Below are 16019 nucleotides of genomic sequence, written 5' to 3' on the forward strand. Positions count from 1 at the left end.
TAATTATTTCCGGGTGTGCAAAGTAAGCAATTAATTTATAGTAAGTATTGCACTTTTTTCTGCTGATATACAAAATCTCTGTGGCACACTGGGTTAATGCATCTGGCTGTTAACCAGAAGGTTTGTGGTTCAAGCCCACCCAGGGGTGGCTGTGGGCAGGATTCCTGCATTGTGGGGAGTTGGACTGCAAGCCCCTCAGGGTCCCTTCCAACTCTACCATTCTAGGGTTTTCTGATTCCTGACACGATAGGACAAACAAGCAAAGCTGATTTTTTCCCTTTTTCATATATGTCCAAGTCAACAAGAGTATCTTAATGAAATCTGTGGATCACAATCAAAGAGCAAGGATTTTTAAAAAAATATGTTTTCAACAGTTGGTCCCCAGTTTCCTTCCCCACTAGAGACTTACAGATATCCAAATATGAGTACCCCTTCAGAATGTTTGCAATATATACTTCTCTGAGTTCAATTTAAGGTCTCAAAGTTATCAGAAGGTAGGGCAGTTTAATATAAGATGCTCTGAGAGCCTTTTCAGCTGAAGCATGGGGGTAAAAATCCTTGAAATAAGTCAACAAATACATTAATGGATGGGCCTTTCCCCATTCGGTCCTCAAAGGAGCCCTGTAAAGGTAAAGATAAAGGGACCCTTGACCATTAGGTCCAGTCGTGACCGACTCTGGGGTTGCGGCGCTCATGCCCAAAAACTACTCAATGCTTAATTAAGAACATCCGCGTTGGATCAGACCAAAGGTTTATCAGGTCTAAAATTATGTCCCCCCAGTAACCAACCAGATGCCAATGGGAAGCCCTCAAGGAGAACATGAATACAATTGTCTTGTTCCTCAGCAACTGACATTCAGAGCCATATTGAGTGTTTCTAATGATAGAGGTGAAATTCTGGAGTCTCCCATCGTGTGAGAAGGCCACAGTATTTGACCCTTCCCTAGAGTGTGCTTCTCAAAATACTTCATATGCTCTAAACAGCAGCATTCTCCTTCACATAGTCAGGGTGAGTTCTAAAGACAAGTTATCCTGAGGTTTAAATTAAGCCCTGGTGACATTGATCATAGATACATGGGATCCTAGCCAGGACACTGATGCCCCCCACCTTAAACACAAATGCATAAGCATTTAAAGGTAACTATTAAAAACTTACTTTAGCAAAGTTAACACTCTCTTGTTACTTATCTACTCACATTTCTATCTCTCTTTATATACAGCAGGGATAGAGAGTAGGATCCAGTTGGCTGGCCAGATCTTGAGCTCCCCCACTCCCCCGCTAGTGGGCAGGGCTGACCACCTGTCACTCAAAGGTGCCACCATTAAATCTGTTGACCCAACTTCCAAAGGAAAGAATCCTTAGAGTCTAAGAAGTGTAAGGTGGCAAATTGGTTGGAGACAGCTTCTCCATCCCTTTATCCTCACAACAACTTATGAGCATAGGCTAGACTGAGAATTGTGACTCATCCAAGCACACCCATCTGTTTGCAAGCATATATGGAATCCCAGGCCTCTCCAAGTCCAATTTCAACATTACACCATACTGCAGCAACAGCGGAATATAGAACTACGATCTGACTTACAAATCAAATGCTGCCTTTGTTTTTGAACATATGCATTTTTTTCAGGAGCACCCTGACCACATTAGGGAAAAATGTGATGGTCTGGAAAAACACCTGGTCTGCACAAGCAGAAGACGCCACACCTAGGAGAGCATCTCCTTTCTACCTTTTGTACTTGTAATCACATAATATATTTAAAAACCTCATGAGTCAACACATTTAAGGATAAGGGGGAAAATTACATCATACAGGACTTCTAAATCATTTATCCACACCCCAAATGCTATTAAGGACACCACGTACCCTAACCAAGTCTCACTGCGCAAAGCAACAAGAGGTGCTTGTACTCCTTTAGTAGGAAAACCAATAGACTAGGGATGTCATTCAGAAGGGCAACAAGATAAACACTCCCCCAGCACTGCTTCCCCAATCAAGTAAGCAATCCCCTCTGCAGCTGCACTGAAGCACAGAAAGCAATGTCAAAAGATCTGATGACTGGTTTCAGCATTACATCTTGTTTGGCTGCAAGAGCAAATTTATTTCTACCTTAAAATGGATGGACAGCACTTACGAAGTGATCGTGCTTGTTGTAATTTCCATAACCATGAAAAGCGTCATCCACTAATTTATGAACTCTACACAGATTAATTCATGCATATTACACTATTGTTGGAGGCACAAAAGCAGGGCAGAACCATTTTCTTCCAGCTAGTTTACAAATCATGGTATTTTCCTCTCTCCCACTGCCAACTGTGCTAAGAGGAGAACATCTGGGTCAAAGTAGGAATGAAGAGAGGCACTTTCACATAGAGCATTTGCGATGCCACCGTGGACTGTGCTTAGTTGCGGGACTTCAGAGGAAATCTTCAGACCTTTCTCGTGATACATTAGCATGTGTTTTGTTTTTAATGTTGTTATTAAACATGATACCAGGATGGACATTACAGATGAAGTCAAAAACAGAACCACTAAAAGCAATTACAAGTCCTATAAAAAGGAATGCTAAATTGCTATCAATTATGAACTATTTGCTTTGAAAATCTGGTTTGTCACATCTGACAATCCCACAGTAATTTTTGTTGACCCGCTGTCCCATAACTCTGAGAAGCCTAGAACTAAAAATGCAATAGTGCCTGGCAAATACAAATCCCCAAACAAAGTATAATAATCTTAAGTAAACTACTGTCAGGCAAAAGTCCTACACATCAAGCAGTTCCCACAATGTCTTGTGCTGTTAGCTAGCAGGAAAGTTCCATGATGGCTCCATATTCACGGACATTAGGAGACCACAGAGCTTCCACAGGTGATACTTTGGTGAGAAACGTATGCAGTCAATCCTTTGGGTTAAATTACTTGCATATAAAATACAGTGGACCCTCTGGTTGCGAACGTGATCTGTGTGGGATGCACGTTCGCAACCCGCAGCATTCGCAACCCGCAGCGGCACATCTGCGGATGTGCGGGTTGTGATTCTGTGCATGCGCAAAGCGCAATTAAGCGCTTATGCGAATGCGCAACTGTCAAAACCTGGAAGTAACCCGTTCCGGTATTTCCGGGTTTTGGCGGTCTGTAACCCAAAAAAACGCAACCTGAAGCATCTGTAACCCGAGGTATGACTGTACTAAATTGAAATTTATGCTTAATGAACTTTGAAACAAGGATATTATCCAGAGCTGAAAGTTATTTTAAATAAATTATATTTACAGTGGTGCCCCGCAAGACGAAATTAATTCGTTCCGCAATTTTTGCCGTCTAACGAATTTTTCTTCTTGCGAAGCACGGTTTAAACGGCTTAACAAAGTCGCAAGACGTTTTCGTCTTGCGAAGCAAGCGCATAGGGGAATTCGTCTTGCGAGGCAAATCGCGAATGAAAAAACCTTTCGTCTAGCGAGTTTTTTGTCTTGCGAGGCATTCGTCTTGCGGGGCACCACTGTACAAGCTTTCTGTTTGGACTATTTTGACATTAAATTGTAAGCACAAAATGGATATTGGAAGAAAGGGGTTACCCCTCAAATGCTGAAAAGGAACTAGGTGCAGCAAGACCATCTTGGCTGTGAATCCTAGAAGACCTGCTCCCTGCCTTGCAGGCCTTTTACTACCTGGCTTGTGAGGGCAGGGCCCGACTGACTCCAGCTACAAAAGCTTGGGCTGCTGAACAAACACTTGAGCTGGGGGACTGTTGGAGGGGTTGTTGCTGCTGGTTGGTTTTTTTTTTTGTATCTTTGTTTTAGATCTTGTTGTGATTTATACTGAAGTCATTCACTTTGGTTGTGTGTGTTTTTTTAAAGTTGTATTTATTGTTTATGACTACTTTTGTTATGTCGTAGTTACATATTCTTTTCATGTTGTAAGCTGCCTTGAGAATAGTTTGAACTGCAGAAAGGTGGCATACAAATAAAATTATGTATGAATGTATGACATAAATTTAGCAACAATTTAAAAATACATATTTTAAATCATGCATCCTGTTTTTGGGTGCACAGGACAAATTTTTATCCCATCTACTCTGAAGAAAAATGAAAGTGACTATGCTATTAAATTGGTTTGAGACCCGCAATTAATAAATTATTTCTAAAGAAGTGTGATATATACACACACAGTGGTACCTCAAGTTACAAATGCCTCAGGTTACAAACGCTTCAGGTTACAAATTCCGCTAATCTGGAAGAGATACCTCAAGTTGAGAACTTTGCCCCAGGATGAGAAGGGAAATTGTGTGCTGGCGGTGCAGCAGCAAGAGGCCTCATTAGTGAAAGCACACCTCTAGTTAAGAGCAGTTTCAGGTTAAGAACGGACCTCCAGAACGAATTAAGTTTGTAATTAGAGGTACCACTCTGCGCGCGCGCGCACACCCACCCACCCACCCCCTATCTATAATAAAACTATTCATAAGCATATATCCATATTTGTCAAGTGCACTGAACTTACATCAGTCCAAGGCAGCATGGCCAGGGATGAGATAACTTGTAATATCTGGAGGACCACAGGTTAGCCAGTCCTGAACTAAAAAAATGTTTTAAATTCAGACCAAAGAGAAGAAATTACTCTGCACTTCCACAGCGTGATGATCACAATGCCAAAACTGATAGAGTGCATTTTCCTTAATCATCCAGCCCAGGCTCTGACAGCCGATATCAATAGCAGAAATGGCCTGCTGGATGGAAATATGGGGTAAGCCTACACTGTAGCAGCACCCCAACTATAGAATTCTCTCCCCATGGAGGTGCAACAGCTTTTACCTTTTCAAGCTTCCAACCACAGGTGAAAATGTATGGATTTACTTAGCCTTTTTTTATATAGAATTGTAGAATTGGATGGGACCACAAGGGCCATGTAGTCCAGCCCCCTGTGATGCAGGAATCTTTCGCCCAACGTGGGCTCCAACCCACAACCCTCAAGTTAAGTCTCATTTTCTACCAACTGAGCTGTCCCAGGACTTTTGGCATAACTGATTAGATTGCCCAAGGAAATCAGGGACCATTATATCATCTACTAAAAATTTTGTTATGTTACTATAATCATTGTTTTGTTGTTGTTTTTATATTTTTAACTTTTTTATTTTTAACTTTGTTTTATTAATTGTTTCACTAACTGCCTTGAGATCAGTTCTGAAGAAGAACAGCAATAAAATAAGCAAATCACAACAGAGAAAGCTGCCTATGAGGGTAGATTGCGCTATTAAGATTTTTTTAGTTTAATTTCCGTCTATCATCCCTCACCCATCATTATAGCAGGGACAGATGCCAATGTCATTCAGCTTCCAAACCAAATAACCGTTTCATCATTCCAAGCAACCTGGAATCCAAAGATAGACGATATTCCTCTGAGAATATATAAATACAATTTAATGGCTGCTGTGATATTAAAGAACAAAAACAAAAACAAGCCCCTCAAAGGATTTTAGATAATGTCAAAATAGCAACAGCTTCAGAACTAAAAGAAAAAGAAAAAAAGTTAACAAACAGGACAACTGCCAGTTCAGTCACTGAGACCATGGTGACAGTGTATTATCCATTGTTTTTCTATGGCAAGGATAGGAACTTGAATAAACATGCAGCATTGCCAGCTCATGGAGGAAGCACACTGACAGGAAGAACACAGGACACTATCTTACAGAAGATCAGACTATTTGCCCATCTAACTCAGTATTGTCTACTCTGACTGGCAGCACCTTGCCAACGTTTCAGACAGGAGACTATCCTATCATCTCCATGTCTCTTTCTAACAAGAGAACCTGGGACCTTCAACAAAGCATCCCCAATTGATGAGCACATATGATTGAAGCGGAATGGTGTCGCCCATCAGGGCAAGACCAAAAGAAACTTACTCCTGTGATAAAGGATACAATGGCGCTACCATCGTTCCACAATGCCCAACTGGACTGGAAGTTGAATCTTCCAGGTTAGCTAGCAGAAAAAACTATGGGGTGCAGGATGGGCCATGTGGCACCTCCAACAGTCAAGGTGCTCCTGAATATATCCAGGGAGCCTCCAAGCACCTATGGCCTGAAACAATGGCCTCACTTTGCCTAAAGGTAGGACCAGCCTCACAGTCAATACACATATAACTTCCACACAAAGGAGCAGAACAAAGTATTGCCACTACTCTATGTTACTTTGCCCTCTTTTCCTGATAATGTGTGCTAGAACATGTGCAATGCGACACGCATAGTGTATAGTGCATTTCCCTACACTTGACAGCCAATGACCTTAAGTAGGTGCAAGGAGGGGAGAGTAGCACAATGAGGTCACACCTGGCATGGTTTGCACATTATACAATGCCAAACTACCGTTTAGCATGAAGAAAATCGTGGCCACTTTGGTCCTCTTACAGTCCTCCTGCTGCTGCACTACCAAGAGCATTGCTTCTAAAGTCGGGCTCATGCTTGGTCTCACTCCAAACAAACCACAAGCTGTAACCAAGATTTGTTTGTGGCTCGCCACTCATGCTTTGTTTGGAGCTAGACATACATGATCCCAGATTTGGATGTAATGCTAAACCAAGTCATGGTTTGGCTTGGCTCCTAGTAGTGAGGCAGCGATCAGTGGCCACAATCTTCACCCTGTGTACCAAGAAACTTGTCTTGCCTAGGGCAGGGCCTGATGGGCCGTATAAGAACTGCTGCTGCTGCTGCTGCCGCCCAGGACTCCTCCCCTGCTGAGCGCCTGAGGGCCCCAGTCCTGCCACTCACCACCTGGTCTAGGGTGGGGCCTGACAGGCCTATAAGAACTGCTGCCGCTGTTGCTACTGGGCAGAGAGGGCTCTGGGTTTTTTTGTGCGTGTGTTCTTTAAATTGCTGTTATTTTTTACCTATGTCATTTTAAACTGTGATATTAATGCTGTATTCTTAGTTTTAGATTTTGATTTATGTGGAAATTGTTTTCCATTTGGTTGTGTATTTTTTGATGTGGTTCATTTATTGTTTATGACTTTTGTAATTATGTAAATCTTGTCATGTTGTAAGCCGCCTTGAGCATTGTTTTTAACTGTGGAAAGGCAGCATACAAATAAAATGACGATGATGTTCACAGTCTGCCATGGTTTGCCTTATGGTGACATGAAAACTGAGCCATTGTGTTATACTACAAGTGAATACAGAAGGCAAATAGGGAAGGCAACTCTATGTCTAAAATGTTTAGCTCAATCCTGAAGAGTATTGATCTTGGGACACTAAAATTAAGTATGCTTCCATGCAGTAAAGGAATCAACATATTTAATTACTGCAAAATTTGTGATACCTTCGGCCAACTTATTTATTCATCAACACAACTATGAGAACAACAGTACTGTGACATCTTGCCAAAAACACAGTTAAGAATAACTATAAAACAAATATCAGGCGCAGTAATGTAAAAATGTTCATTCTAGAAGCAACACATGACTTGTCACAATGCTGCTCACAGCATAGGCATCTGAAATTGCATGTCCCCAAAGTGGCATTACCTAGTTTCCAATAAAATATAATAATAATAATAATAATGATGATGATGATGATGATGACAATAATAGTCTTGTATCAGCCCTTCCGTTCCCAAATATATGCCAAGGAGTTAATGGATGAAAAGAGACAGACAGACCGTAAGAAACATAATAAAGGTGGGTTTCAGTAACTGATACAGTTGGATTCAAACAAGTGTATTGTATAGGAGGACACTATAGGAGAGTTTCCATAAACTCATCTTTATGGAGAAGGCCTGCAGGTGATGTTTTGCATGTAGAAGGTCCCAGGTTCAATACCTAGCATCTCCAGGTGGGACTAGGAAAGTCCACTGTCCAAAATCCTGGAGAACTGCTACTAGTCAGTGTAGACAATACTGAGCTAAATGGACGCGTGGCCTAACTTTGTACAAAACTGCTTCTTGCACATCATAAACCAGTTCATGTATCAATTGTCATAAGGATGCTAAATAGGGTGAGAGTATCTAATGACATCTGAATAGCAGGTCTAAGCAACGTAATTAAGAAGGGATAGAAACAGGCCATGTTCATGGACTAGGTTAGATGGTACTGGCATAAACAGAATGATGTGTGCTCACTGGTAGAAATGATGGGATTTATTTCAAGGAAGACATGCTAGACAATATTTCATTTGTGATGAAACAACTATCTTCAAAACCACAGCTTTCCAATTCCCACAAAAAGCCATGGTTTGATTGGTTCCTTAATCATATGTGATTAAATGATACACTACAGTTCTCACTGTGATTTATGCTTAATTGCACTTGTTGTAAGAACTAACCATGCAATTTAAGCTCTCCATCACTAACCAGCACGCTCTGAATAAAATGCATCTATGATTAAACAATTGTTGTTCCTCTTTTTCATTTAGACTGATTTTCTATAATGCAACATGTAAAGTAGTTCCAAATCCATGTAGTGCAGTATCACTAAAATATTAAGTAGTTCTGTCACTTACAAAAGTAGCCTGTCAGGAAGCTTAAGCATGCAGGCTTGCAATACAACATCATGTAAAGTTACAGTTATGCCTTTAGCACTCTAACCAATAGAATCATGAATACACCAAGTGATGTTTACAATGCATGAGGATCATCACACACAGTACTGCTTGCTGCTTAGCTTAGATGCAGTAGCTGTTGGGAATTAGAGTTTGGTACAACAGTAAAAAGGCACAACTTTTTGTCATTTTATACTAAAATACTCAAAGTACATAGACAAAACTAGCTGTTTAGCAAAAAAATTTAAAAATGTTTAAAGATGTAGCTGGACAGTTTATAGCCCCACCACCCACAAAACACATATGGTGTAATTAATTCCTCACCAGATCATGTGGGATATTTGATTGCACTGATCATAACCCTTCCAGCACTTGGGGGAAAGTAGCCCCCTTTTTTTTTTAAGAGAAGGTGAACAGGGGCAAGCAAAGAAAGGGTGGAAAGAAGGGGAAATTAATATTTCTATTATCTGGAGTGAGCTGGTTTCTTTACAAATTGCTTCCGGAGAGCTTTAAAGAATCCTTCTGGGTCAGTAAGATAGGTCGGTTTCAGTGCTCAAGCACAGAAGTAAATTTACTTGAAAAGCTTCATTTATCTGAACCAACAGAGGCATAGATAATGAAGAGCAGAAATAAAGGTCTACTGCAACCACACCAACAGCTTAGATAAACCAGCCAGATCACAAGGAGGAAGCCGCTGGGATTAACCCCCAAGATTAAAAAAGTCTGAATCATGGAAATTATATACAAATACACACACACACGTGAGCACAGAAAGCTTTGGTCTCTCCCCTCCCCCCTTCTCTCTTTGGTCATCCTAAAAAATATCATATTTCTCTGCTATCAATCAGAATTAAGCTGCTTATGGATGCGTAGCAATTCGGTACATGCAGTTGCCAGTAGCAACAGAGCATACAATTGTAGGGCTCTCCTCCTCCTCAGCAACAGCAGCAGCAAAAAGGAGGAGTGACCAAAGAGGGGCAGCAGCAGATGGGACAGCAGAGCAGGGACAGCAGAAGGAACAGGAAAATGAGAGGCAAGGGAAAGGGCAACGGATAGCAGCAGGAAGAAATGGAAACAGTAACAAAAAGCAGAAAGGACAGTAATGCTGGGCCAGAAGGAGCAAAGATTCCACGGCAGTAATTTATAAAAGGACAAGAAAAGGGCAAGAGTTGCAGGAGCTTCAGAAAACTGGTGGAGTAGTGACAGCAGCAGGAGGAACTCCAAATGACAGAATCAACAGCAGGAAGTTGACAGAAGCAAGTGTCTCCTATTTGTAGACTTAACTACTCCGTCCATTCGGAAATCAACAGGGCCACTGTGCTTAATCCCGATTCGCCAAAGTGCTATGCAGCAGCTGTCTGGCTGCCATTCCCCTTGCCCCACATGTTGCCCCCTCACCACATGTTTAATAGCAATGCTAGTCCTGTACAGGCTGTTGAGAACTTGGCAGCCGGCTAGCACTGCTGCTCAGACCTAGTGTCTGTGCATTAATCTACACAGTAGCATGTGTGCCGGGGGTGACACCGGTTTGCATAGCGGTTAAAGAACAAACGACCTGACAAATGAGTTCCTACAGATAATCAGGAGGAGAAAATAAGACACACTCGTAGACATATATATGCACGTGTTTACACCTACAAACGACATCTCCCCAATGCTCCATTGTCGGGAAGAAGGGCATTCCATCCAAATCACCTTGCGAAGTGGAGCAGCTGCCGCCCACGCTGGCGTCGACGCACGCAGCACGTTTCGCCCCCATGCACTTGCCCACGCTCGCCGTGCACATGCAACTTAGGCACCCACCAAGCGCCCGCGCGCAAGCCGGCCTCTTCGCGTGCATGCATGCACTGCACGCGTGAACCTCTGCAAAAACAGCATGCATGCCCGTGTCAGCTGCTCTCCCATCTTGCTTCCCGCACAAGTCCGCCCCTCGGCTTGCACCCCCCCCCCACGACCTCTCTCCCGTACTTCGCCCTTAACCCAGGAGTGAAGGGGAGGAGACGCCGGCCCGGGAGAGGCGGGGGGGGGGGACACACACACGCCAGAGGGCGGGGTCCAGTCCAGAACTGGAGCGGGAAGCCGGCAGGCGAGCAGGTGAGGAAGCCGGGGAGGGGGGTGAGAAAGAGAGGTGAGGCCCGAGGAGGGCCCCGCCGTCGGCGTCCGCCTCTTACCTGCTCTCCGGAGCGGCATTCTGCAGCAGGCGCGCACCAGGGGCGGGGCCTCTATAATCCTCGCGGGCCTCCGGGAGCCTTGCAGGAGCCCGGCGTCGCTGGCGTCGCCGGCGGGCCCCGAGTTCCTAAACTTCCCATGGCCGCGGCGGCGGCGCAGCAGCGAGGGGCCCCCGGAGCATCAGCCGCCTTCGCCGCCTCTTCGCGCTGCTCTAGCCGCCGCCGCTTCTTCTTCCGCTTTGTTGTGCTCCTGCTGCCGGGCTGGCTCTAGTTGGCGCTCCTTGTCGGGCTGCGGCAGGGCCGCCGCCGCCGCCGCCTCGCCTGTGCTTGGGGAGGGCCGGCCAGGCGGCGGGGTGGGAAGGTGGCACACTTGCCGCGGGGAGGGGAGCCACTCAGGCGCGGCGGCGGCGGCGGCTCCTCGAGGGGACGCGCGGAGGGGGCTCTGGCGGCCACCGCCGTGTGCAGGAGCTGCTGGTTCCGCGGCCGGGGCCTATCGACTCCCCGCGCCGCCCTGAAGGAACTGCTTAGGATCGGGGCTGTCAAATCCAGCCCATCTGCTGCAATCATAATCAGTCTCAACTGAATGGCTCTGACAAATCTGTGCCTGCAGCAGGGGTTAGGGAAGTCAGGGGGAGGGAGGCAGGCAGACAGGGGGGTGAGGGGAGGGAGGGCGTGAGGGGAGCTCTCGGCGAAATACTGCTATTGTGTGCTGGGAACTAGGGTGCCTGCGAAGTGAGAGGCAAGCGGGGAAAGAGAGGCGCTGGGCTGGGAGAAGGAGGGGGCAGAAGTGCCCCCCCCATAACACCCACTTTGCAACAACGACAAAAAAAGACACACACACACGCAAGAGCTCCCTCTGTTCCCAGCTCCGTTTGCCAACCCTTCCCCCAATAAACCCCTCCTGCTAATTAACTAAATCAACAATTACTGCACCTTAATCTGATTAGCAGTTTTGCTCTGGAGAAACAAGCTGGTGCGAAAGATGCCAGCCTTAATTCTTTTTTCCTCAAGAAGTGAGGAGGAAGTGGGAGCCCCCCCCCCCATGCATTGTTTGAAACTGACAGGGTTGTGTACTTTTTAATGTTGCAAACTTGCCTAACGTCAAGTAACAGCAAGTGTACAAAAGGACATCTGGGTTGCAGGAGTGGGGGCAATGGTGCTAATGGGAAGAGTTTGTAAATATTAAGGAAGTTGAAGGGAGTTTGGCTTTGGGAAAACATTGAGTGGCTCACTTTCTGGTTAAGGCACCTCAGACTTTCAGGGGAAGGGTGTCTGTGGAATTTCCAAAGCTATATAGTGAGTGCAGTGACTCCTTTGGGCTCTGGAAACCTTCAGGAAAGTAAGATCAGGGCAGTTTCAGGATTGCTTTTCTACCATCTATTGATGTATATATAATATACCCAGAATTACAATATCCTGCACACTGGTGATGCAGCTGATGTTCGAAATTGAGAAGTTTAGAATACCTCGGTTTAAGAACTTAATTTGTTCTGGAGGTCCGTTCTTAACCTGAAACTGTTCTTAACCTGAAGCACCACTTTAGTTAATGGGGCCTCCCGCTGCCGCCGCACGATTTCTGTTCTCATCCTAAAGCAAAGTTCTTAATCCAAGGTACTATTTCTGGGTTAGCGGAGTCTGTAACCTGAAGTGTCTGTAACCCGAGGTACCACTGTACTTAGTAAGGAATCCTGACACCCACTTTGGTGACCATGCTTAGCAGTACTTTAGGCAGAAAACCCCTGGGAAATGCAGTTTCCCAGGGCTCCTGAGACCTTACTTAAGAACCCAGAAGCCCTGGTAAAGAATGATAAGAAGCCCTACTGTGGGGGTTCATTTGGCGTAGAGACATGGTCAGGACCAACCAAAGTGTCAGAAACAAGTTTCAAGATCTCAAAAATTCTTTTTCAGACTGGATATTAAACAAAGAGGGACAGAGGCAGGGAGGATAAAATATGCCTTGAAGCCCCATAATAGAAACACAATAAGCTTACTTAAACCTAATCAGGCCATTTGACTACCTGTTTTATCCAAGTATACACAAATATGTGACTCATGAAAGATTCCTTCAAATTTGTGATAGCAGTACAGAGTGATACCTCAGGTTAAGTACTTAATTCATTCCAGAGGTCCATTCTTAACCTGAAACTGTTCTTAACCTGAAGCACCACTTTAGCTAATGGGGCCTCCTGCTGCTGCCGCTCCACCAGAGCACGATTTCTGTTCTCATCCTGAAGCAAAGTTCTTAACCCGAGGTACTATTTCTGGGTTAGCGGAGTCTGTAACATGAAGCATATGTAACCTGAAGCGTATGTAACCCGAGGTACCACTGTACTACTTTTTAAGGATAGTACTGTTCCCAATATGACCTAAGTATCAGGGAAATGCAAAAAAATAATAATATAGAACTCCTCCTCATTACCTTGCATTGTTATGCATCACTATACTCTTTAGATACATTTATGCTGTATATATTATTTTGGAATTGTTTTATTGGAAATATTTGTGTGTTGTTTTTAAAAAAAACACCCTTTGTGCTGCAAGTTTTCCACAATGTCCCTGTAAGGAAATAGGAGATCTGTGTAGCTACATACGTACCATACATTTAAAGTGCACAAGTGCACACACAAATAATCATAGGAACTATAATTTGCTAAGGGTCCTAAGACTTCTAAACTACACTTTCCAGAATTTGTGGGGGGGGTGTGGGGGTGCTTTAAATGTATGGTGTGTATGCAGCCTAGGTGTGTCCTAGTCTCACCAACCAACACCCCACCCCACTCTTAAGAAGTTCTACAAATTGTAGAGCTTAAAAACTGAGCAGATGGAGTTGGTTGGAGGAAGATATAAAATATACATGGAGACTTCTTGTTTTCTAGGCTGTTCTGTTGCCTGGATGGCATAGTAAGGCAATGAAAACAGGACTCTTTTAGAGGGCAGGGCCCCTCTACATGTGGATGCTGTGTTTGAATGGGGAATGCTCATCTCCACAGTATTTTATAAAAGTATGTGCAGATCTTATTTCTAAGCAGACACAAAAAAAGTCACTACTAGTAGGTGAAGAACTTCTGCCTAGTAACTACATCTTATTATAATGTGGTGATAAGTGCAAAAATCCTTAGAACGTTGGGGGGGGGCTTGATTCTTGTGTATACACATTTATTGTGCTACGTCTGCAGAAAAAAATAAAAGTTACTTCCAGGAAGATTTCCAGGTCTACTTATTTAGATTAAATGTCAAATGAAGGAACTTGTCGGCGTTTTGGTAAAAGACTCTGTATTCTTGCCAATTAGGAGAATGTCTCTTGCTGGAGAAATAAAAGATGCACATAAGACTAGTGAGCTAGAAGTGGCAAAGGAATGTAAGATAAGGAAGCTAATCCAAATAAATGGCAGAAACATAGTTTCTAAGCTATAAGGAAGGAAGTAGAGTAATCCAGGCCCCAGTTCGATAAAGGACTTAAGCATGCATCTAAATTTAAATACATAAACACCTCCTCCCCAGAAGAGCAGATTTAGAATAGAGACAATAAAGTCATATATATGCACAAGTGACCTACTGGGTTGTGGCTACAGAGCACAGTTTCCCTTGTCCTCAGTTAATAAACATCAAAGTTCGTAATTGGATTCACAGTACATTAAGCCTCTGACATAATAAAAAATAATAATGCCATTGCAACAAACTGTTATCATACTATCAATAGTCCTTGCTTCAAAAGTTACCTTGCTAATTACAAGCCAGTTAGCTCAGCATTGATTTTGGGTACAGTAATGGAAACACTGATGTGGGGCTCAATTAATGCAGCTTAATGAGAGAAAAGTAAGATTGCATTCAGTCAGCATGGATTTTATGAAAGCCGATTTTGTCCGCTGCATCCTACCAATGACAGTTGTTTGGTGGACAAAGTAAATTCCAATAACATTTGTAAAAAGGATCTGCTTGGCTCCATCTTAGCTAGCATGACTTCCCTGTAGGAACAGCAGAGTTGGTCCAGAGAAAAAGCAAATACTTCTGCCCACACATGGTTCTTTATTACAAATGTTTGTGGAAAAGTGTGGGATCCAACTACAGCCCTCAATTAAAACAATTTCCACTCTTTTCAGTAGATAACATCTTGCAAATTAAAAATAACAGCATGTTATCTCAAAAGTCTGGTAATACTGTACACTATTTTCACATCATGTAACTTCACAACAGGAAATCATGCTATAACTGGACAGTCTCCTCAACTTTCATGTTAGGAAAATGTGTAGGAGATTGATCCTGTAAGTTTACAGAGATGTAGTGGCGATGGCTTTTAGAATCAAGCCAGATAAAAAAGAAAAAGCTCTGTTCATGCAGGTACTGAGGCCTGGACATTGCCCGATGTAATGGACAAAATTGTAGGTGAAGTTGGTCAGCCAAAAATGTTGTTTGGGAGGATACTGTTGTACTCGTGTTCTGCTTGTGGACTCCCATGAGCATCTAGTTGACCCCCGTGAAAACAGGATGCTGTGCAAGATGGGCCTTTGGTCTGATCCAAAGGGGTTCTTTTTAATGAGAAAAACCATTACACTTTTTCAAATACAGGAAGGAAGAGAACTGTTGCTAGCAGCTTGCTCTTTAAGCTAAGGTCCATCATAATATGAACCACAAATTCTTAGACATAGCTTCTGTGGAAGAAAAATGCTTGTAAAAATAGAGAATGGTCATAGAATCATAGAGTTGGAAGAGATCACAAGGGCCGTCGAGTCCAACCCCCTGCCAAGCATAAACTCAGTGGTCCACTGAGCTCTCCCAATAGGTGGGCAAATTCAGAGTAGTTAATGAGAGTTGGATCCTGACCTGTTAAAAACTAGAGTAGGGCAGAGATAAGTTTAGTTCCAGTGGAAGGGAACCTAAGTTCAGCATCTCCAAGACATCACATGTAGAAAGTCTGTCTTAAATCATGGCTTCATCAAATGAGATTTCAACCATAACTAATAAATTTCTAGAAACTCATCTTAAATTTCCAATGCTCTTTTGTACACAAGGGCAGAACACACACACACACACGGGGAGAGAGTCTATATAACCCATAAAAGAGCATGAAGTCTAATTGATCTTTATAGTCCTTGCCTTATGCAGTAAATATTTGCATAGTCTTATGTAATACTTGTGTATTTGGGTGGTTGGATTGTGTATGTGTGTACACATGTGGAAATAGCAATCTTGTTAGTGTACGTTTCATTCGTTTTTTAAAAACAACAAAATTACTCATCCCCACCTATTCCTTGTATCCCTACCCCCTTAACCCTCTTCTTCACTCCTGTCAGATTTCACTAACCTTTCCCCAACCATTCCAATTTTTATTTAGAG

At 43.4% G+C, this 16019-nt stretch overlaps 1 protein-coding gene and 1 long non-coding RNA gene across 9 annotated transcripts in view; one reads left to right on the forward strand and one right to left on the reverse strand.

Moving 5' to 3' along the window:
• Nucleotides 1–16019, reverse strand: part of NCKAP5 (NCK associated protein 5) — a 621685-nt gene that overhangs the window by 346254 nt on the left and 259412 nt on the right. For 2 of the 8 annotated variants that reach the window (XM_082197107.1, XM_082197108.1), the window contains exon 1: nucleotides 10213–10376. The exons of 5 other annotated variants lie outside the window; for them this stretch is intronic. In XM_082197107.1, coding sequence (XP_082053233.1) covers nucleotides 10213–10361 — 149 coding nt within the window. In that variant the 5' untranslated portion in view covers nucleotides 10362–10376. Of the gene's footprint in view, nucleotides 1–10212; nucleotides 10377–10688; nucleotides 11028–16019 lie in introns of those variants that run through there. One more of the 8 variants, XM_082197115.1, reaches the window with a different exon arrangement.
• Nucleotides 10463–16019, forward strand: part of LOC309519238 — a 58281-nt gene continuing 52724 nt past the window's right edge. Inside the window, exon 1 of the long non-coding RNA XR_014213764.1 lies at nucleotides 10463–10611. This is a non-coding gene — a long non-coding RNA (uncharacterized lncRNA). The remainder of the gene's footprint in view (nucleotides 10612–16019) is intronic.

This window comes from Podarcis vaucheri (assembly GCF_965113315.1).
Source record: "Podarcis vaucheri genome assembly, chromosome: 1".
NCBI classification, from domain to species: domain Eukaryota; kingdom Metazoa; phylum Chordata; class Lepidosauria; order Squamata; family Lacertidae; genus Podarcis; species Podarcis vaucheri.